The 22,066-nt window shown below is 54.5% G+C and overlaps 1 protein-coding gene across 28 annotated transcripts in view; it reads left to right on the top strand.

Annotated features, from left to right (window-relative positions):
* Positions 1 to 22,066, top strand: part of JADE2 (jade family PHD finger 2) — a 51,801-nt gene that overhangs the window by 21,292 nt on the left and 8,443 nt on the right. For 24 of the 28 annotated variants that reach the window (XM_008510120.2, XM_070570984.1, XM_070570982.1 and 21 more), the window contains 7 exons: positions 1,698 to 1,855; positions 6,206 to 6,366; positions 7,060 to 7,271; positions 8,465 to 8,632; positions 10,178 to 10,294; positions 11,572 to 12,036; positions 21,282 to 21,399. In XM_008510120.2, coding sequence (XP_008508342.1) covers positions 1,698 to 1,855; positions 6,206 to 6,366; positions 7,060 to 7,271; positions 8,465 to 8,632; positions 10,178 to 10,294; positions 11,572 to 12,036; positions 21,282 to 21,399 — 1,399 coding nt within the window. The remainder of the gene's footprint in view (positions 1 to 1,697; positions 1,856 to 6,205; positions 6,367 to 7,059; positions 7,272 to 8,464; positions 8,633 to 10,177; positions 10,295 to 11,571; positions 12,037 to 21,281; positions 21,400 to 22,066) is intronic. The other 4 variants (XM_070570992.1, XM_070570993.1, XM_070570994.1 and 1 more) reach the window with 1 other exon arrangement.

Genomic DNA, 22,066 nt, shown 5'->3' with positions numbered 1-22,066 from the left:
TGGCCTGCATGAGTCAGGAGAACTTTGAGGGAGTCCTGAGTCCACTGTGAATTCAGTTCACCCCTTCCAGGTCCTGTCCTGTGGCCCGGAGGGAAATAACCCAGCCCCGGCCCTGCTGGGCTTGGCAGAGGCCTCACTGGAAAGGGCCTCAGCTGGCAAGGGGGGTCTGCTGAAGGACACCGCAAAAGCACTCAGTGTCTGAGTTTGTGTTCTTGTATCAGCTGTCTTATTGCTTACTAATAAGATATGCAAATTATCAGGGCTGTGAAATCTTTACCACATTCCATCTTCTGTTTAATTAGCATTTAATCGTAATCTCATTTTAATTTTTTCACACTGGCACCCTAATTAAATGTTAGGGTGTTAGTCTTAACAATTAAATTATATTGGCAAATAGAGTCTTCAAGAAACTTGACCTTTTCCAAGCCAGGGCCCTCTCTAGCTAGATGCACACATTAATTAGATTTCTGCAAGATGCTGCCTGGAGCCCCCTCAGTGTCCCCATTTCAGTTGTTTCCTTGTGGATATGGCCTGAGATTTGAATGAGACATACACAGCCAGTGAGCTGGGCCCCCAGCAGGCAGAGGTTACCACTGCATGGGTTGTCACGAGCCTCTGGAGAGCCAGTGACTGCTGATTTTTCGGGGAGGGGTGGGTTTGAAGTTTGGTCTGAGGCCTGGAGAACTCCTTGAAGTGGTTTCTCCTGTCTCAGTGATGTGAACTCTTTAACTTATGACTCTCATGTGATGATCATTGGGAGAGTTTGTACCTAAGTAAGTCACATAGTGTCTGGACCTGCCACCAGATCCCACAGCAGCCCTTTGTGGGAGCCACTGTGAGGTCAGGCAGCTGGGACAAGAGAGGTGTTGCCGGTGCTGCCGGGGCTGGACCTGGAGGTTGTTCTGGGGTGGGGTGGGGCAGCAGACAGAACGTTGGGATGAGAGTTTCCCCAAGGAGCAGGTGCTCAGAAGAAAACCAGAGCATGAGGCGGCAGCCACTCCTTGTCTGGCTCTGAGGAGATTTGGATGGGCTTGATTGAGAAGGAATTCAACCCCATCTTCCCTCTTCCCCATCACACACAGAGGATGGCCCTGTGGAGCCCTTGCCAAGTAGGGGACATTGTGTCCTTGTTCTTGAGGAACCTTAGAGACCCTGACCCATGGGATGCTGTTCTCTAGGCTGCCCCAAACCCCAGCCTCTCTCTCAGTTATTTGCGTAAGGTCCTGGCATTTTGTTCGCCTGGGGTTGGTGTCCTCCATTTGTGCCTGTGGTTGCCACTACAAACATAATTTTAAGCCTTCAACGGAAATTCCCCGAACAGTCACTTAATGGGAGTATTGTCTTCACAGAAGCTTTTCTGCCATCTGATTTTTCCTCATCTTTTTTTTGCCTTTCTCGACAAGTCTTTCCTCTTCCGTCTGAGGTGCACTCCCATCCATCACTCAAACTGTGTCCTTGAATAGGTCAGAACACATGTGAACTCAATTCAGTGCATTTATTCGAACATCCACTGTGTGCAAAGCACTGTGCTGGGTTCAGAGAAGATGCGTTGTTGTGCTTACTGCTTTTGTGTTGTCTTCTTACTTTTAAGCAAGTGGGCAGAAAGACCCCCGGAGTTTGCCTTTTCCTCCCTGGTCTTTCGAGCAGACCACCCTGAGGCAGGCTGAAGCCACTCTTTGCACCCTTGCTTCCAACAGGTTTTCCGGACAGACTTGATCACAGCTATGAAGATCCCAGACTCTTACCAGCTCAGCCCGGATGACTACTACATCCTGGCGGATCCATGGCGACAGGAATGGGAGAAGGGCGTGCAGGTGCCCGCCGGAGCAGAGGCCATTCCAGAGCCTGTGGTGAGGTGAGCTGGGCACTCCAGGCTAGGGGGCCAGAGGCAGAGGAGGAAGGGAAGGCTAGGACCAGGCAAGGGCGCTACCAGACCTGGGATTCCTTTCTAGCCCATCTCTATTCTCTTTTAGATTCTTTTGTCCCATAAACCATTGAAATGTTTCAGAAATACTGACGTTTACTGAGACTAAGTGCTTGGGCTCAGCTCTGGAGCCAGATGGCCTGGGTCCAAATTGCCAGTCCCATTCAGTGTGACCTTGGACCAGAAATGTAATCTCCTTGGGCCTCAGTTTCCTTGTCTGTGAAATGGGAATAACAATAACACCTACTTCATGCAGTGGTCGAGGTGATGTAGGGAAATGATGCTTGCAAGGCACTTCGCACAGGACCTGGCACACATGGTAAAAACTGGCGAGGGATTAGCTTGATGTCATCCAAGCTGAATCCTACAAGCAGATCTTATCATGGAAGTCTCCAGGCTTTTAACCAATCCTTAAGACAGGGATAAGCCATGCTCTTGACTTCTTAAACCTTTTTAAGGAGTTCCTAGTGGGAGGGAGTCAAATGCCTGGCACGCAGCAGATGCTCAGGAAGCAGTTGCTGTGGCCAGCCTCCAAAGAGGCCCCCCTGCCAGGCTGGGTCAGTGTTGTGTCAGGGCTGAGTCCTCTCTGGGCCTTGTAGCCTTCTGGTCTTGTGGGACAGACTCTCCTGTGTCAGGAGGTAGCCTCAGGGCCGTGGGCCTTGCCTTTAACAACAGAGTTCAGCCAAGTGCTTTTTTCCGTACCCTGGGAAACCCTCCAAGTCATGTCCCAGGGCAGAGGGGCCTGCTGTCCTGGCCTCCCCCACCCACCAGCTCGCCTGGGCAGGGCAGCTTGTGTTACTGGCAGTCCACTGCTGGCCTTGGCAGCCCTCTGGCTCTCACTTAGGCCTATTTTGACCAGGCCTGAGGCAAAGATCACAGCCGTTACCTCCCTTGACATTGGCACTGTTACTTCTTGGCAGCCGCACCTATGACTGGCTCATAGACACCCAGTGCCCACTTGGTGCCAGGCCTGTGCTGGGCCTGGGATTAGAGACGAAGCAGACGCTAAACCCCACTCGGGTGCTCAGAGAGGGTTGGGTGTTGGGCTGGGCCCATCCTGTGGCTCCTGAGGGCCAAGTGCCTCCCAACACTTGGCTGGGGCCTTCTGAGAATCAGGGGAGCTCCAGGCCTCTCTAGACAGAAGTATATGTGGGATTTGGAGAAGGAATTTATTTGAATTTCCTTCCCAGGGCCAAAAAACATGGGGCAGGCTCCTAGCCAGTTTCATACCTCACCTCTGCAGACTGAAGAACTGTCATTGACCTCTTTGAGCCTGTTTCTTCCTCTGTAAAATGGGGCTGATAACAGTATGTGCCCGATGATGTGGTAGTGAGGATTAACTGAGAATACACATGCCAAGGGCACAGGTTGACAAGGGGGAGGGCAGGCCACCAGCTGGACAGAGAGAGCTGAGTCCTGATTAGGCTTGGCCCAGCAGTCTGTCCTCTCTCCTTGATGTCAATGTCAGGTGGTTCCGGAACCATCCGCTGGCCTGGGTAATTCATTGCAGATGCTTCCACACCAGTAGCTTGGCTTCAGTCTGCCTGCACGGTGCTTTATCTGTTGACATCAAGAGGAGAGCACGTGTTCAGACAGCACTCGCTCTACTAGGTGCATTCCCACATATGCAAAGCTGCTCTGAGCTGACAGGAGCCAGGCACTCCTGGCCTGTCCGTGATTCTTTGGAGAGGACAGACTGGAGGTGGGGAGGGGCGCTGTCTTGGAGATATCTCCATGCCCGTTCCCCTATCTCCCTCCAGCCTGGTCCCTCCGTCTTCCTGGGTGCCTCCCACTGCACAGCCCTCATCTGGAAGCCAGCACGGCAGCCACCATGGTCAGAATTGCTATAGGAACTCTGTTCCTGAGAACTTGCTGTACTGAGCCTGTTATGTTTATCATCTCATTTAATTATCATATTAGCTCTATAAAGTGCATATTACTGTCCCCATTTCATAGATGAGGAAGTCGGGAAATTCTGGGGAATTCCCTGCATGACTGCCAAGGCCTAGTGGGCTGGGCCAGGAAATCACAGGCCACAGGCACAAACCCTGAGCTGCCCCTGTGTGGCTCAGAGAGAGAGTCTTGTGCCCTGATCCCCCTGGCATGCTGCTCTGGCGCCCTCCCCTGGCTGCTACCCCGGCCCCCTCCTTGCCAAGTCCTCCCTGGCCCTTGGGCAGGTCTGCCCACTTCATGGTCTGAAATTTCTCTGGGTAATGAGAATACATGTTGCCCCCAGATAGTGAATTGAGTGAGAGCCTTTGCTGCTCCCTCAGTGTGGCTAAAAGACTCAGCCGAGGGCAAAATCAGCCTTTGGTGTCTGTCTGATCTTCTGGAGTAGAGACCCCTCCCCTCCCCCAGATCCCAACCCAGCTGTCCGCCTCCTCCTAGCTGACCTCAGTCCTGCTGGCTACAGCTGAGACTGTCAGTGCATGCCTGGTAGGAGAACTTCCTCCATAGCCAGAGCTGGAAGAGGCCAAACAGATGAAGATGAGAGCCACAGGAAGCACAGGAAATGCCTTTTCTGGTGTGAGCCCCTTAACCCCAGCATCCCAGAGAAAGGAACATGATCTTGCTCCTAAGAGGTCTGGCCAGGTGGCAGCTGGCTGAGCACACAGATGTGGGTAGTTATGCCAGTAGGTGGTTGGCATTTGGATGAGGGTTATCTAAAACATTAAGCATATGCTAAGGCATAATCAGGATCACGACATAATTACAGTCTGTGTTTAAAAAAATGTATGAATTCAAATAAGAGCTTCATAAGGAAAGGCAGAATTTTGTAGGACTGAGAGTATTAATATTGCTTCTATTTGGAATGACCTGTATGGGGCGAGGGGAGTGTCACGCCATTATCATTACCTAAGGCCTTCCTTAATCTGGGCCTCTTGTGTGGGAAAAGGTGGCACCAAGCCCTTTCCCTTTCTCCTTGCCCCCAACCTCCTCTAGGCCTCCTTCCTGGTCTGGAGGCCATTCTGCCTCCCTGTCTCCTTCATCCTTCCTGCCCCTCTTCCTGACACCGAGGCATTTCCTGGAGCCCAGGAGGCCTCCCCATAGCTCAGCCATGTCTTTGTGCCATCCGGGGCCCTGCCCTCCCCTCCCCAGTCTGCACTGAGTCACAGCCCCTGGCAGCCCTGTCTCCGACCCCAGGAGGCCTCTCAGGCAAGTGAGGGGCCTCCCAGCCCTGGCTGGCCTGGCCACACAGAGGCCAGGCTCCACAGCAATTACCATGGCAACCAGTGGGGGGTGGGAAGAGCTGGCATTTTGAACTGGCATCAGGAACTGAGGGGCAGTACACATCTGAGCCAAGAGGGGAAATTGCTCTCCCAAAGCAATTGGCCCTGGTATTCCATTTCAGAAGGAACAAAGTGAGATCCAGAGATCTTAAAATACATATACCTAGAGTGCTTACTGTATGCAGGGCACTGTTCTAAGAGCTTTGCCTGTATTCATCCACTTAATCCTCACACCAGCCATGCAAGGTAGGTACTGTTATGATCAGCCCAGTTTTTGAATGAGCTCACTGGGGCACAGAGAAGTTAAGTGGCTTGCCCAGAGTCACACATTAAGTGGTGGAGCGGGGCTTGGAGTCCATGCTCTGCAGCCAGGGCCCTTCCAAGCTGCCTCAGAGGCAGAGAGATGGCCCGAGGGAGGGCTGACCTGGAATGTGACCTGGGACTGTCATAGATACACCTTTGTAAGCCAGGGGAGGAGGCCTCCATCTTGAGGGGTGGGGTGGACACTACAGGGAGAAGACTCACTGCTCAGGTAATGTCGTATCAGGGGAAGGACAAGGTGTGTGGGCAACACTGTGTCCTCTGTGGCCCTAGACCTTTTATCTGGAAAGGGCCACCCGGGGCTGTAACAGCATAGCTGGGTAGGGCTCCTCCCCACCCCAGAGGAGACCTGGCCTCAGTTCCCCTGAGGCTGTTGATGAAGGAGGGGCTAGGGCTTATAGGGCATGGGGACAACCCTGGCCTCAAGGGGTATGCTGAAGGACCTGGAGCCCAGCTGGCTCGGCCCACCTGTCCCAAAGTGGCTGGTACCCAGCATTGCCCAGGACAGCACTTGGAATGCTTCCTCCAGTCTCTGCAGGGTGGGCAGGTGGGAGGAGAAAGTGTAAGGGAGGAATGGAAGGAGGTGGGCTCTGCTTGGCATCCAGGTCTCACACCTTACTTGCCCACCAGCTCCTCAGCTGGGCTGGCCAGCTCCCTGGAGGCCTCCAGACCCATGAGGGTGGCAGACTGAGGGCCCTTCCCCTCATGACACCCCCTCTTGGTTTCCTAGGATCCTCCCACAGTTGGAAGGCCCCCCTCCCCAGGTGTCCCCTAGCAGCTCCGAACTTGGCGAGGGCTCCCAGCCTGATTGGCCAGGGGGCAGCCGCTATGACCTGGACGAGATTGACGCCTACTGGCTGGAACTCATCAACTTGGAGCTCAAGGAGATGGGTAGGTGACTTACCAGGCTGAGAATGGGGCGGGGTTGGGCCAGGGAGGGTTTTCTTCTGGACCCCAGCATCTTCACCTCAGAAGGGCAGTGGCCATCACAGATGTGGGGGAAAGTCCCTGCTACACTGCTGAGTGGAGAAGTGATTTGGTGTCTCTGTACAGCTCAGTTTCTCTAGCTGTCAGGTGAGGGCAGTAATAGCACATACTCTTCCTGTAACAGTCACACTTAGTACAATACTCCCAAGAACTCTGAAAATTAAGTGAGCACACAAGTGGTCGTGGATGACAAATGGGGCCACAGTCAGCTGGTATGGGCCTCCTGGCTGGAGCCCACTCACATGTCCCGAAAGAAGGGCCAGCTCTGCCATATTCAGTCACCTTCAGGGGCCCCTCTACATATGCAGCTGAAGCAGTGGATTCCCCGTGGAGCCAGCCTCATCCCAGAGACACTTTCATGCTATCTGCATGTATACATGTGTGTGGGGTCGCAAGCATGCTGTCTAAAGTCAAACACAGCAGGCTCTAGGGGCCTTTGAGATTGGATGGTCCAGCTCATTCCATTTTCAGATGATGGAGCTGAGGCCCAAGACAGTAGATGCATTTTCCCAGGTCGCACAGCGATGAGTGGAAACCTTCCCATACATCTGCCCTGAAAGGCTGGGCTCCTAACACCACCCCCTGCCATCCTCACAGAGAGGCCAGAGCTGGACGAGCTGACGCTAGAGCGTGTGCTGGAGGAGCTGGAGACACTGTGCCACCAGAATATGGCACGCGCCATCGAGACGCAGGAGGGGCTGGGCATTGAGTATGATGAGGACGTTGTCTGTGACGTGTGCCGCTCTCCCGAGGGCGAAGATGGCAACGAGATGGTCTTTTGTGACAAATGCAACGTCTGCGTGCACCAGGTGGGCAGCCCTGATTGCCCTCACCCACACTGTACTCACACACTGCCCAGGCGGGCACCTGCCTGGGGCTGGTCATCCTGGCTGTAGGAGTGTAGCAACTCTGTGGGCACAGGCCTGTAGAAGGAGGGCAGGGCAGGAAGAAGTGATAGCGAGTGCCCGTGGTGCCCCTGTCAGCCAGACTTGAGTAAATGCCCATTGGATGGTCTTTCTGTTCTCTCAGACCCTCCCCACCCAATGCCCTGCCCACCTGCCCCTCCTCCTCTGCTCTCACCATCCTGAACTTAGAAAGAGACCTGCACAGTGTGGTGATTGAGAGCAAAGAGCCGAGTTGCCTTGTTTCAAATCATGGCTCTGCCCTTTATAAGCTATGTGACTTTGGGCAAGTTTCTTAACCTCTCTTGACCTCTATTTCCTCAACTATAAATAAAAGTAAGTTGTAAGGATTAAGTTACTTAACTATGAATTATTTGCTTAGAACAGTATAGTGAGGGCTATAGGTTTTTGTTCCTGTTACTGGTATTATAAACCAGATACAGCCTGAGCAGAGCCCCCTCCTGATCTTGGGCCCCAAGGCTCTAGGTCTTGGGCATCTCTGGGCCTTGTTTGCAGAAGACCTGACTGGAACCTGGTGGACCCACTCTGGCCCTGACCTTGAGGTCTCCCCCTTACCCGTTGCTGCTGGAATGGCTCCTGGGGAGCACAGAGGGGCTTCACCTGGCTGACAGGTGGGTGAGCAGTGCACCCCCCAACTCATCACATCCCTTATACCCAGCAGCTCTTAGGTCTGTAAGCTGCCTTCACTGATCCCCTGGATAGAGATGAAAGCTGGGCCTTGTCTTCAGGCTGTATACAGACCCAAATTTGTATTCAACTTGAGGGAGTTCACGGACACTTCTGAAGTCCATCACTGATTATGAATCTCTGGCTAAAGTGAATGTCCTCCCAGCAGAGGGCAAACCTGAGCCTGTTCACAGAGGACTATGAAACGGTGACATTTTAGGCACACGCAGGCAAAGAGCTTCCGAGGAGCCCTTGCATTATAATCCATCCCGAGTTCTTCTTGCCAGAGCCTGGTAGCAGGTAGCTCTGCAGCTCTTAGCTCGGGCTGCGACTGGGACCATTTGCAGCTGACTGCTGACCAGATGCAGATTGGCCAGTGCCTCTGACTCGTGACCACCCTGCTCTCTCCCCAGGCTTGCTACGGGATCCTCAAGGTGCCCACGGGCAGCTGGCTGTGCCGGACGTGTGCCCTGGGTGTCCAGCCAAAGTGCCTGCTCTGCCCCAAGCGAGGAGGAGCCCTGAAGCCCACCAGAAGTGGGACCAAGTGGGTGCACGTCAGCTGCGCTCTCTGGATTCCTGAGGTGGGCAGACGGGTGGGGTGGCCCTGGGGAACAGCTGTGGGGAAGTGGGTCTGCATGGGACTCAGAACGAGGTAGCAGAGCCCTGGGAAAAGGAGGTGAAGGGCCCACGTAAGATGAGGGTGTCTCAGCTGTCAAGCTGGAAGAACCTGGGACAGCAGCCCACAGGAACTTTGCCTATGGACTTGAGCAGAACTCACGTCGTGGTTTCCATGGGAAAATGGGATCGGGGGCCCCTGGAGGATCTGGGTGGTAGTCTGAGAGCTGGACAAAATTCAGGCAGCTGGCTACAGGGGAAAGCAGGTTGTGGGGCCATCTAAATCTAGGCAGTGGTTCCAACCAAAGTCAAGCTACCTTTTCCAAACAAAAAGCCAAATACCTAAAAGGAAATCAGGCAGTGAGCCTAATTAAAATTGGATAGTGGGCCTGCTGCTGTGGCTGTGGCTGGGATGGAGCGGTGGGCCTGGGTATAAGTCTAGGTGGGAAGGGACCATAGGCAACGGGCTGAGCCCACAGTGTATTAGAGGCCCTGGGCTCCCAGAAGGCCATCCTGTTGTATCTGATATGTGAGATGCTGACGTTGGCCAGAGTTTCAGCCCTGGTCCTTCTGCATGCCCTCACCCAGAATGAGGTCCCACTCCACCGCTGCCTGTGCCCGGAAGCAAGATAGGCGGCCCTCTCAGCAGGTGGTCCTCCCTTCGTGGGCTCCCAGTCTGAAAGTCCTTGCTGGGATCCACATGGCAGGCTCCTGTGATGATAGTGATCATGTTAGCAAAGTCACTTGCTCCCTGATCAGCATCTGGAAGTCTGGACTAACTCTGAGTACACCCTGGGCTGGGCACAGCAGGCACAGAGAGAACCAACAGAGACCCTGCCACAGGAGCCCTTGGGTTCAGGACCCCTGGACAGAGGCCCTTCTTCCATCCTCAGGCAGGGACAGTGGGGAGGCAAGTGTAGCCTGCCTCTGGGCTGAGGGGTGGGCTGTGCCAGGAGACATGGGCATGGTGGTTGTTGGCCTGTCCCCATAGGAGGGTTAAACAGGCACATCCCCATCAGCCAGGAAAGCCCTGGAGGCTCTTCAAGAGGAGGTGCTGCTTTGGGCCATTTCTTAGAGCCCCAAAAGATAAGTAAAATAGATACAAGTTATAATAAGAACTCCAAAGATGCTGTTAACAAAGGTCTGAGGTCCAGAAGAGAGGGGGACCTTGCATGTACTCACTGCACATGCATGTACACACACACACAGAAGCACCTCTGTCTTGAGGGCCACACAGTCATATTTACACACACTCACTCAGTCATTTACAGGCACTGATGTGCACTGTCTCACACAGTCACAAACAATTTAGGTCTAGTCAGAGGTGAGTACACACTAACACACTCACCTACTGGTCACCTTAGGACAATCAGGAAGGACTTGGGATTCAGGGGCTCTCCCACTGCCCTATCTACTGCCGCCTGGTTTCAGCAGACAGCCCCCCATTTGGGGAATCCCTGGAGGCAGGCTGAGGACGAGAGACCTGATGCAGCTCCCTGTGTCCCGCCCAGGTCAGCATCGGGTGCCCCGAGAAGATGGAGCCCATCACCAAGATCTCGCATATCCCAGCCAACCGCTGGGCTCTGTCCTGCAGCCTCTGCAAGGAGTGCACGGGCACCTGCATCCAGGTACATGGCCACTTCACCCCACTGTTGCCCGGGAGCCCATGCAGGGGCCAGCTGCATAGAGGGGCATGTCTGGGACACCCTGAAAAACAGGCAGCTGCTACCACCCTGTAGCTGTCCCTATGGTGCTGCAGACAGAGCCACCGATGGGCCACGGAGGCCTGGGACTGGGACCAGGGTCAGAACCCCACCTCAGGGGCGTTCCTCCATCCCCACTTCCTCTAAGCACAGGGTGGGGCCTGGGGAGCCAAGACTCACCATGCCGTTGCAGCGCTGAGGATGCTGGCCTTCCCCAAGAGCAGGTGTCTTCAGGCTTAATTAATACAGGAACCTCACTTCTGACATTAAACTTGACACATGGGAAGGAGAGAATCAAACTTTTCCTTCACCTGAGCTAACAGGCCCTCCCGAAACAGGGAGGCCTGCACTGGTATCTCAATAGCAGTGGTTCCCGCATTCTTGTGTGCATGAGTATTACCGGAGGGCTTGTCCACAGAGTGCTGGGCCTGCCCCCAGAAGCCCCGATTCAGTCGGTCTGGGGTGGGGCTGAGAATTTGTGTTTCTCGCACGTTCCCAGGTGATGCTGATGCTGCTGGTCTGTAGGTGGGGAGGTGGGGGGGTCATCTTTTCTCCCCCTCCTCTCTTCAGGAACAGTTGTCATCGCAAACACCTGATGTGCCTCCATCTGTTTATAACACTCAGAAAATGACTTGTGAGTGCAGCTTAAATGGTCACTAACAGTTGGGTGGGTTATTGCAGAAACAGTTAATCAGCTGCCCACACCACCATCTGAGGTTGGGAGGAGGGGTAGGCCCTGAGTTGGCCATGGCTGCCTGGGCAAGAGAAGAAGGAAGGGGTCCAGCTCCCGTCCCCCCTTCCCAGAGGACAAAGGAGAAGACAACTCCCATCTTAGATGACATTGTAGAGGAGGAAGTGATCCATCACCAGTCTCTTTCTGTTGATGCCTCTGATTCCAAAGTCATTTTGCCCACACAGGAGTACAGCTTGTCCCCAGAGGGGTTGCCCAGTCAGGATTGTTGCCTTCCCTAGGGTATGTGGTGCTGATCCTCCTTTCCTTTCTGGCTCCCTCAGAGCTCCCCCTTCCCACCTGCCGTGGCTCCCTCCATACCCCCTGCAGGATGTTGGGAGCTCGTTCCTTTTTATTTAGGGTCCCAGCAGCATCCTTCGTTCTCAGTTGAACCCCAGAGGAAGCCCCACATCCTTCCCCCCTCCCACCAGGGCTCCCTTCCTGCCTGACGCTGCCCTTCCTCTCCCTCCAGTGTTCCATGCCTGCTTGCGTCACAGCGTTCCACGTCACATGCGCCTTTGACCATGGCCTAGAAATGCGGACTATATTAGCCGACAACGACGAGGTCAAGTTCAAGTCATTCTGCCAGGAGCACAGTGATGGGGGCCCGCGGGGTGACCCCACGTCTGAGCCTGTGGAGCCCAGCCCTGCCGGCGAGGACCTGGAGAAGGTGACCCTACGCAAGCAGCGGCTGCAGCAGCTGGAGGAGGACTTCTACGAACTGGTGGAGCCAGCCGAGGTGGCTGAGCGCCTGGACCTGGCTGAGGCGCTGGTCGACTTCATCTATCAGTACTGGAAGCTGAAGAGGAAAGCCAATGCCAACCAGCCACTGCTGACCCCCAAGACCGACGAGGTGGACAACCTGGCCCAGCAGGAGCAGGACGTGCTCTACCGCCGCCTGAAGCTCTTCACACACCTGCGGCAGGACTTGGAGAGGGTGAGTTCCCCTGCCGCCCACCCGCCTGGCTGCCCAGTGGGCATCCCAAGAGGTCTTTCCATCCCGCACACACTGCCCTGGAGCTGCCGCGGCTCACCAGGACTCACACTGAGCTCTGGCCAAGAGGCTGGGGACCTCAAGGTCTTGAAAAGGATGGGGTAACTGATATTTTGTAGAACAGGGGAGGGTCCAGCTCTTGGGTCTCGGAGTCCCTCTCATCCCAGCCCTTTTCCCAGACCTGGTGAAGGATGGGGGCCCTGCTGGGGTCATGAAGCTGTAGGGCACCAGAGCTGGGGCAAGAACCCAGGCTTCCAGCTTCTAGTGGCCTCTCGCCCTATTTATGGCCTCTGTGGGCACTGCCTGGTCCCAACACATTAGTTTCTGCTTTGAATTAGAGGCAGGGGAGGAACTGGGAATCGCAAGCAAGATGAATCAGCCCAACAAGCATGTACTGAGCCAGGGCAGAGAAGACAGGTATGAACATGGCTCCCGGGAGTGCTGATGAGAGGGAACACTATGAGCAGAGGCACGGGGGCGTGAGGGTGGGCTGGAGACACAGCGCCTGTGGAGTGGAAGGACGGATGGGGCTAGGTGGGTGGACCAAAGTGTGGAAGCTGCAGAAGCATTTTAAGCAGGGTCTGTCCCGCTGTGGCTGCAACTTCCAAATACCCCGGAGGAGGAATCACAGGACCCAGATGGGTGGGTTGACTGGAACACTCTAGCTCTGTGCTCGGAGACAGGTGATCTTGGCTTGGTCTGGCGTGTAGCTTTGGAGGCTGAGTGAGATGAGGAGGGGGCATAGACCCCATGGTTTGGGGCTGGGCTGTGGAGGTTGGGGGACAGTGAGAGTCCCCCAAAGCCTCCAGTCCCTCCTACTCTCCCCAGAAAGGTGAGGGAGTCTCACCTTCTGTGGGGTGTGCCCTTGAACTTGACTTTTCTGACTCCCCTCCCCCAACCTCCATCTGATAAAGTACCATCCCCAAGTTGGAGTCAATCCAAGGATGAAGCAGGATGTTCTGGGTCCTTGATCCAGTACCCTGAACCCCTGTGTGGTTCTGGCCTCTCCTCTGGCACATTCAGTTGTGGGGTTCCAGAGCACTTGGGATCGTGTCACAGTGTCTTCCGTCCGTGGGTACAGACACACATGCTGTGTTAGGAACCGGCCCTGGGTGGAAGCAGCAAGGGGGCTTTGTATGACCTGAGGCAGCTGCTTTTCTTACATGCATCTCAGTTGGCAAATCTTTAACATGGGTAGAACAATTTGATAGGTGTTGTACTGTGGTGGGGGCGGGGACGTGAGGTCGAGGCTCAGCCTGGCCCCAGCTTCACCAGTCTCCTTCACCCCACTCATCTGCTCTGAGGCCTCAGCAAGGGGAAATGATCCTGTTGGCCTGGGAGGGAGCTTACTGCCTGCCTGACAGCCAGCCTGCCAGCAGGTCAGAAGGGAGAGGTGGGGCTGGGGGCAGCAGACGTCCCTGGCTGGAGCCAGGGCAGAGGGCAAAGCCACCTACATTGCAACCACCACTTCCTGGGCAGCCCAGCCTCCTGTCTTCACATCGTAGGAGCATGAGGTACAAACCCTTCTGAGACCAGCGCTGCATCCGGAGTTGTCCTCAGGCTGTCCCTGAGTTTCCAGCCCGGGGGTCTCCAGGACCAATACCCTGTTTTACTTCTGCTGTTTCCCAAACAACCCATAATATCTGACCTCCCTAGTCCGTGCTGGTCACCCCACTCTCTGGCCCTGGGTAGGCTGTGTGGGGAGGCCCAGGGGCGGGCTCACTTACTTCATCATCATCCTGGAAAAAGAGACAAGAAGTAGATACTCGCAGCCCTAATGAGCAGAGGAGGAAATGGGCTCAGGGGGATGAAGTGACAGGAGCCTCAGAGGAATGTGTTTTCCAGGATTTCAGTTGAATTTGGATCTGAATGGTCAAAGGGGGTTGTCAGAAAGAGTTTTTGGCTATTCTCTATGTTGTACATTTCCTCGGCAAGAGCATCCCCTTATCAGTCCTCCAACCTCTCAACCCCATGGTCAGCTGGTACAGTGGGGCCAGGGGCCACAGCAGTCAAGGGCAAGGACGCCACTGGGCCTACCTAGGCAGGCTCTGGGGTTCCCAGCAGCCAGAGCTGCCGCGCAGACCTCCTGGTCAGGGGACAGAGCCTTGCAAAGTCAGGTGTGAGCCAGCCCACTCTTCCTCCAGGGAGAGGAGGCAGGGTGACTTTGAAGTCTGTGCAGCTTCTTAGGGCTCAGGAGAGCCCTGTCAAAATGCTGCTTCTCCAACAGCCACTGAGCTGGGCTGGCGGGTGCCAGCTGAGAGCAAGGCGAGGGAGTGCAGAGCCCTGGCAGGCTGAGAGGGGAGAGTCAGAGACAGCCATGTGCCGGGTTGACCCCCTCTGGGCCCAGCCTCCGGGCCTTCCACAGCCGCGCATTAGTGACTTGAGTGAGCGGACAGGGCTGAGAACTGTGCCACGGGGAGGCTTTCTGCAAAGACCCGTGACTATGGGTGGTGTGGCCAGTGGTCCCCAACTCCGACCATGGCCCAGTGCCAATGGCCAAGAGTGTCCAGGCCCTGACTGGGCACCAGGCCAGCTTGGGCTGGATCCACTGGGGAGGCAGGGTCAGGGTTGAGCTTGGGTAACCTGGGTTTGCATCCAGTTCCAGCACTTCCCAGCTCTGTGCCTTCTGAGTTTCAGTTTCTGCTTCTCTGAGTTTCAGTTTCCCTGTCTGTAAAATGGGAATAAGGACTGAAACGACCTTGGGGTCACAGAGAAGGTGGGAGCACAGTGCCCTCTGTGGTTAGTGGCAGTTCTTGTTGCTGCTCTGGCTCTTAGAAGGGTGGGCTGCTCAGACGGTGGGCTCCATGGATGACTGAAAGGGCAGGCCCAGTGCAAGGGCCCAGGAATCACAGCGCATCCTCCCTGATTGATTTGTCCCCCAAGGCCAGGCAGGAGTTTTGCTGAGAGAAGCTGGAGCTGGGGTCATGCTGCCACCACCACCGTGGAATCTCATTTTATGGTCAGCTCAGAAGATGTGCTTTCCTAGAATTTCGGCCATGGGCCTTGGTCCAGGCAGGCAGCTCGGGAAGGCATGGCCGCTGCAGCCTCCTTGAGTTATTCACAGCTGACAAAAAAATTGCAGCACCAATGATGATGCCCGGCACACGCCGCTGGTGTCCCCTAGCAACCGAGCTGGCAGTTTGGGCTGTACAGGGCCTCGCTGCCTGTGGCTCTGGACCTGGTTACCGGGAGTTTATTTGAGAGCCTGACCTGGCCTTAGATGGGCTGAGAGGGTGGGGGCAGCTCTCAGACACACCAGCCCCCAGGGATAGACATGGAGGAGTTCTCCGAGGCCTCATTTTCGTAGCTCTCCCAAGGAGAGGAAAATCCTGTCTCTCCTACACTTGCCACCTGCTACTTTGTCGGTAGGTCACACTTCATTTCCTCTGTCCTCAGTGCCTGGGTCGTGGTCTCCTTGGCCTCCATCCAAAGCCCACCTTGTCCAGGGCAGCCTCGGCCTCCAGAACTTTGGCTCCTCAACCCCTACGTCTCCCATCTCTGGGACCCTTAGTCCCAACCCGTTACTGTCCACGCCCCATGCCCAGTCACCCCTCCAACTGCTCCCTGGTCCCCAAGTCCCCAAATCCTTCTTAACCATAGCCTCCTGCTTTCCCTGTTCAGTCCCCTCCCAGGGTCACCACCCTTCTGTCCCCTGTTTTCTTCATTCCCACCCCATTTGGCTTTAGCTCCCCGCCTGTGCCCTTGGCCCTGGGTGGAGGCCACACCCCTGGCAGTGTCTTACCCCGTAGGAGCTACTCTGCCCACCAGGAGCCATCCTGTAGCAGTGAGCAGTGAGCCCCGTGAAGGTGCCTGGCAGCCAGACATGGCAGGACACCAGCCAGCAACATTCTGGGCTCCCCAACCCCCACCTGTCTCCACCCTGCTCCACCTTCTTCAGGGCTCCCCGTTCTCTTAGGAGACAACCTCACCTGCTGCTCCTCAGACCAGAACCCTGCAACTTTGTGCCAGCAGAGCTGTCTGCATCCATTCTCTGCCCTTTCCTTCCATCTCCTCCCTGCCCCCCCAGCCCACACCCTGCAGCTCCAGAGGCTCTGTCTTTTCTTCATCTCCTCTCCATCTCCAGGACTCCACCAGCATTGAATCTTTCACCTTCTCCCATCTTTGGAAGCAAGTCCTCCCTCCCCATCTCCCGCTAGTGTAGGTTTCTCCACCTCTATCCCCATCTCTCCTTTCCTGTCATTCCCTCACTGCTCTTACTTCCCACTCTGGCCAGGCTCCTGCCACCACCATACTCCAGAACCCTCCACCAGGGCCACCAGCAGCCTCCATCTCCCTACGTCCATCCAGTGGCCACTTCTCCATCCTCATCCCCTAGCTTTCTCAGCAGTGTTTGCCATAGTCAAACATCCCCTTGGTCTCTCTCTCTCTCTCTTTTTTTTTTGATGAGGAAGATTCGCCCCGAGCTAACATCTGTGCCAATCTTCCTCTATTTTGTATGTGGGATGCCTCCACAACATGGCTGATGAGTGGAGTAGCTCTGCGCCTAGGATCCGAACCTGCAAACCCAGGCCACTGAAGCAGAGTGTGTGGAACTTTAACCACTCAGCCATGGCCGGCTCCACTCTTGGTCTTGAAATACGTTTTCTGTGGATGCTCTGACCAGATCCCCCCTTAATAACCTGGTTGTCCTGCTCCCTCTCTGAGTGCCTTGGTCCCAGTGATCATTCACCACACCTGCCTGACCTCTCAGTGCTGCATCTGCTCCATGGCTCTGCTCCTCATCAGGAAGCTGGCTTCAGCCCACGCCTCCCTTCTGAGTTCCAGAGGCTCATGCCCAACACGCCCACAGATCCAAGCCTGCTCCTCCCACAACCTCCCCATTTCCCGTGCATTCCCCAGTAGTGGTCCATTCTAGCTCAAGATAACTGGCTGGGAGTCCTCCCTATCCATCCCCCCTCCTCATCCCACATCCAGGTTCTCTCTGCAAAACTTGCTGATATCAAAACAACTTCATCAAAATCTAAAACCTGCTTTTCCTTTTTTTTTTTTTTGAGGAAGACTAGCCCTGAGCTAACATCTGCCACCATTCCTCCTCTTTTTGCTGAGGAAGACTGGCCCTGGGCTGACATCTGTGCCCGTCTTCCTCTGCTTTATATATGGGACGCCTACCACAGCATGGCCTTCTGAACGGTCCCATGTCCACCCAGGATCTGAACTGGTAAACCCCAGGCCACCGAAGTAGAACGTGCGCACTTAACCGCTGCACCACCGGGCCGGCCCCTAAAACCTGCTTTTATTACCAACTCTTGCCTGAGTTTTTGGGGACTTTTCTACTTGATTCATTTTTGTACTGATTTTTTTTTTTTAAAGAATTTTATCTCTATAGTCAGAAAAAACAATAATGACACTGTAAGGAGCCTGATGACCTTGGTGATCTTCTAAGGTGGTATCAATACTTTGTCCCCAAGAGCTATCATGGAAGAGGAATTCTACAGCATTTGGTAATGTAGCTATGTTAACAAGAGTCTTGGGAGAAATTAGAGAAGCAGTTGATGATTCCAGGGTGAGATGGGAATAAGGGGTCACCGTGTGACCAATGTACCAGCCAAAGAATGTTGGCATCACTGGGATTCTCATAGAAGGAAGCATTTCTATATGCTATATCAGGAATCTCCGGATAGTACTGATTGTGTAGTGTACCCTTATTAGGAAAAAAGCCTGAGCATTTACTTGCAGTATATTGTATTTTTGATATCTCGTTCATATCTAACACCATATGATGTGAAACAAACGTGATCAGAATTTCTAATGTGATCAAAAAGTATACCAGTGGAAGTTCTAATATTTCTTCCTATACCGTGATAAACTCTGGCTCAGTAGCCTGTGCAGCTCTCTTTAGAGGCCCCTGGCTGAGGACAGCGGTTCTCAGATGCCACAGTGCTATATAAAATGTATGTTTAAGAGCCCCACCCCCAGAGAGTTTCATATTCTCCCAAGTCTGGGAATCTGTGTTTTTCACCAGCCACCTGAGGGATCTTGATGCCAGTAATTCCTTTGGGCTTGCCTTGAGAAACCTTGCTCTAGAGTTTCAGATGGAAGACAAAAATAACTACATCTATATTTTAATAGGAAGTAGTTAAGAATGACTCTTGGTTCTTTAGGGGAGATCTCTGCAACTCTGAACCCCACCTCATCTTTACAGGTTGCCTTTAAGGGTGGAGTAAACTCCAGAATAGCATGTTTGAGAAAATTTTTAAAAGCTTGACCTTGACTGATCTGTTTTCAGGTTGCATATATTGACTGATTTGTTCTGAGGCCTCCAAAGAGCGGTGGAATTCCCCACTGTCCCCATGTGTGCTAGGCCATGTGATTGCCAGTAAGGAAACAGACCAGGATGCAGGGAGAAAATGCTGGGCTGCTTAGATGCAGTGGACAAGGAAGGCCTTTGGAGATGACATTTGAGCCAGGACTTAAAGGACGAGGTCCAGCCTTGGGAAGAGAGGGGTGAAGAGCATTCTGGGCTAAGAGTTGAGTATATACCAAAGCCCCAAGGCCGAAAGAAGGAGACTGGAGGGCAGTGCAGCTGAGCCTGGAGGACCGTGAGACCCAGGCTGTGAGGTGACAGTGGGAGGTCAGGTTGGGCAAGGCTTTGGGCTGTGACTCTGATTTTTTAGGTGTGACAGGAAGGAAGCTGTATTGGTTTCCTAGGGCTGCTGTGACAAAGTACTACAAACTCGGTGCCTTTAAACAACAGCAATTTGTTTTCTCACGGTTCTAGAGGCCAAAAGTGCGAGATCAAGGTGTCAGCAAGGTTGATTCCCTCTAGAGGCTCTGAAGGAGAGTCTTCTGTGACTCTCTCCTGGCTTCTGGTGGTTGCCAGCAACCCTTGGCCTTCCTTGACTTGTAGACCCATGACTCCAGTCTCTGCCTCTGTCGTCACATGGCATTCTCTCTGTATATCTTCACATGGCCTTTTATAAGGGCACTAGTCACTGGGTTTAGGTTCATTCATATTTGGTGTGACCTCATCTTAACTAATTACATCTGAGGTTCCAGGTAGACATAAATTTTGGCAGGGGGAATGATTGAACCCAGTACAGAAGCCATTGGAGGTTTTAAGGGGAGGAGAATTTACATTTTAAGAAGATTTCCATTTCCATTTCAAGGAGATTGCTCTGGGGTAGCAGAATGGCTAGTTGTCCAGGCGAAGATGATGGGGATGACTTGGAAGTAGAGGGAGCTGATGGGGAGGAGTCACGTCACCAGGAGGGACTGATGGGGATACTGAGGGTTCAGCCCTGGGGGCAGATGAGGAGCTGGCTCCTTGTGGATGACTCCGGGGTCTCAGCACTTACAGACACTTTACCCCAACCCACCCCCACTAAATCCTTCTTCAACTCCCCTTGGCCTGGCTCAGGCCTCAAAGCCTGACACTCTAGCCACAAAGCCTCACCTTGCCTCTCCCCTGCCTGGCCTTACTCTGGGTCCTTGTCCCCAGCCTATGTCCCTCGGCGAGTAACTCCCACTTGGCCTAGCTTCCCCTTTCTCCAGGAAGCCTTCTCACCACCCCCAAGTCTGGGTCCTGTCAGTGCTTGGTCAGCATCTGTCTCCTTGCTAGGCAGCAAGCCCTCAGAAGAAAGGGACCCCAATGGCAATGCTCACCGCTGAGCCTAGGGCACAACACAACATGAGTTCACAGAGCCGCAGCCTGTGTTTAGGGACGCGTGGAACGAGCTTGGTTAGAAGGAGATCCTGGTCCTGAGGAAGCCCAGGGTTTGAGAGGAAGTCAGACAGTGCCCATATGCCAGGGCAAGGGCTCTCTTCCCCAGGCGGCTGCCCCTTGGGGAGGTGCTGGCCTCGAGGATGGCCTGGTGTTCACAGTCCAGGCTGAGATGCCCCGACCTGCCTGGAGTACTGCAAAGAGCCCATGCAGAGCCCTTCCTGTGGAAGCCTGAGACTGGAGCAGACCTGGGATCTCCTTCACAGCTAGGCTCAGGAAGGGGACAAGGACACTTGTGCCAGCAAAGAGGTCTGTTCTTGGCTACCTGCAGGCCACAAGACATGGTGGTCATGATAACAGGAGGGGGCTCTGGAACCCACAGGTCAGCCCCAGGCAGCTTAAGGACATGAAGACTGAACTCAGCCTTGAAGATGAAACCCAGCTGGAGGCAGAGGTATTAGCTCCAGCTGGAAAGACCCTCATGGGACCCAGAATTCCAGTTCAGCAGCTCCTGGCCAGCTGTCCCTGCTCTGGAGGCTCCAAACTGAGCTGAAGATGATGCCAGAACAAGGAAATGTCTCAAAGGAGAGGGCCTGGTCTTGGCCCCAGAAGTGTGATGTACCCTGAGAGCAGCTGTTGAGGGACGGCACGCTGGGGAAAGCTGCCAGGTGGACAGGGAGCAACACAGCCCATCCTTTAGGTGCTTCCAGACCAGCTGCAGGGTGGGTCCACGTCCCGTGGGCTAAGCAGACTGGTCTCCTAGGCGCTAAGAGGCTCTTCTTCCTAGCTGGCCTACGGGAGTTGGAGAGGCCCCTGCCCTTCTCCCTGATGGCTTCTGTCTCTGGCTAAACGAACATGGCCATGTGGAGTGGGGGCCTAGGCCAAAGCAGGGGTGGGCCTGGCTCAGGTCCCAGTGTAGCAGGTGGACATGGGTCAGCCACAGGCTGGGCCCAGGTGGGTCAGGGATTGCCTCTCTGCTCGAAGCTGTTCTCCTGGAGTTGTCTCTGCTCCATGTGCCATGACCATTCATGTCGCAGGATCGGAGGTGGTTTTTGCTGTGGTGCTTGTGGCTGACGAGTGTCTTTCATGGGAAAGAGGCCTTGCACAGGAGGAAGACGGGTGGACTTGGTGACCTTATGAGGCCCCCAGTCAGCCTTGGGGCACTGCATGTATAGGGGAGAGCAGCCAGTTGGAAGGGCCTTAGGGGGGCAGTGTGGCTGACTCGGCCAGGAAGTTAAGGCCGAGAGGAACAAGGGAGAGTCACCAGTCTGAACTAACTAGGTGCTCTCCCTGCCCACTCTGGCTCAGCCAGTGGCCACAGGGCCAAGGCTGTGCTCAGCCTGTGTCTTGGATCAGGGAACTGTAGCTCAGGGTTGAGGATGCACTCAGGGTCTGGGAACTGATTCCAAGATGTCCTGGGCAGGTCAGGCAGCAGTGGCCCCAGAGCTGGGAGGTCAGGGGTAGTTGCCCGTGAGTAAGGTGGAAAATCTTTCTTATGTTTCCTCAGGTTAGAAATCTGTGCTACATGGTGACAAGGCGCGAAAGAACGAAACACGCCATCTGCAAGCTCCAGGAGCAGATATTCCACCTGCAGATGAAACTTATTGAACAAGATCTGTGTCGAGGTAGGCACCTTCCCTACCCACCGCCAGCCCCCTCTCAGTGTGCACACTCTCAAGGGGCTAGGGCCCAAGGAGGGTATGTGTCTTCGGGGCCTGGTGGGGGCATGTGTGTGGGGCCAGGGGCCACTGGCCCCCCACCCCAACCCTCCATGTCCAGTTAGTAAGCCAAGATGGGGACCTCCCAGGGCCCTAGTTGTATGTTGGTAGGCAAGGAGCTGGAGATTGGAATGTTGGAATGTGGGCATCAGGCCAGCTCTCACGGAGCTTTCTGGTTCACTGGGGACGCCCAGGTAGTGCCAGGGCCGTAGTGGTTCAGGAGTAAATTGCATATGGATGGGTGCAAACCCAGAGTCCTAGTGGCTCTAGACGTATTGGGCAGGAAGGGCCCAAAGCTGACGGGCTTCCCTAAAGTGCTGTGTGTGTGCCTGTCAATCCTGAAGAAGGCAGCTGCCCCAGAGATGGAAAAGGACCTGGGCATTCTTTGTCTCTGACCTCATCCGATGGCATTCAGGCCCTGCACCAGCATTTTTTTTCTCGGTTTTCTTCTTGTTCTCTTGCCGTCACGTGCATTTCACAGATCTGGAAATCAAAGGCCGAAGAAGCTCTGACATGGGTCTCATCTGTTAGTTGTGTGCATATTTCCAGACACAAGGCCCTTCCCGGACGTGTT

Source organism: Equus przewalskii, chromosome 13 (assembly GCF_037783145.1).
Source record: "Equus przewalskii isolate Varuska chromosome 13, EquPr2, whole genome shotgun sequence".
NCBI classification, from domain to species: domain Eukaryota; kingdom Metazoa; phylum Chordata; class Mammalia; order Perissodactyla; family Equidae; genus Equus; species Equus przewalskii.
The sequence above is the reverse complement of the archived record's forward strand: the minus strand, read 5'-3'. Positions and strand labels throughout refer to the sequence as shown.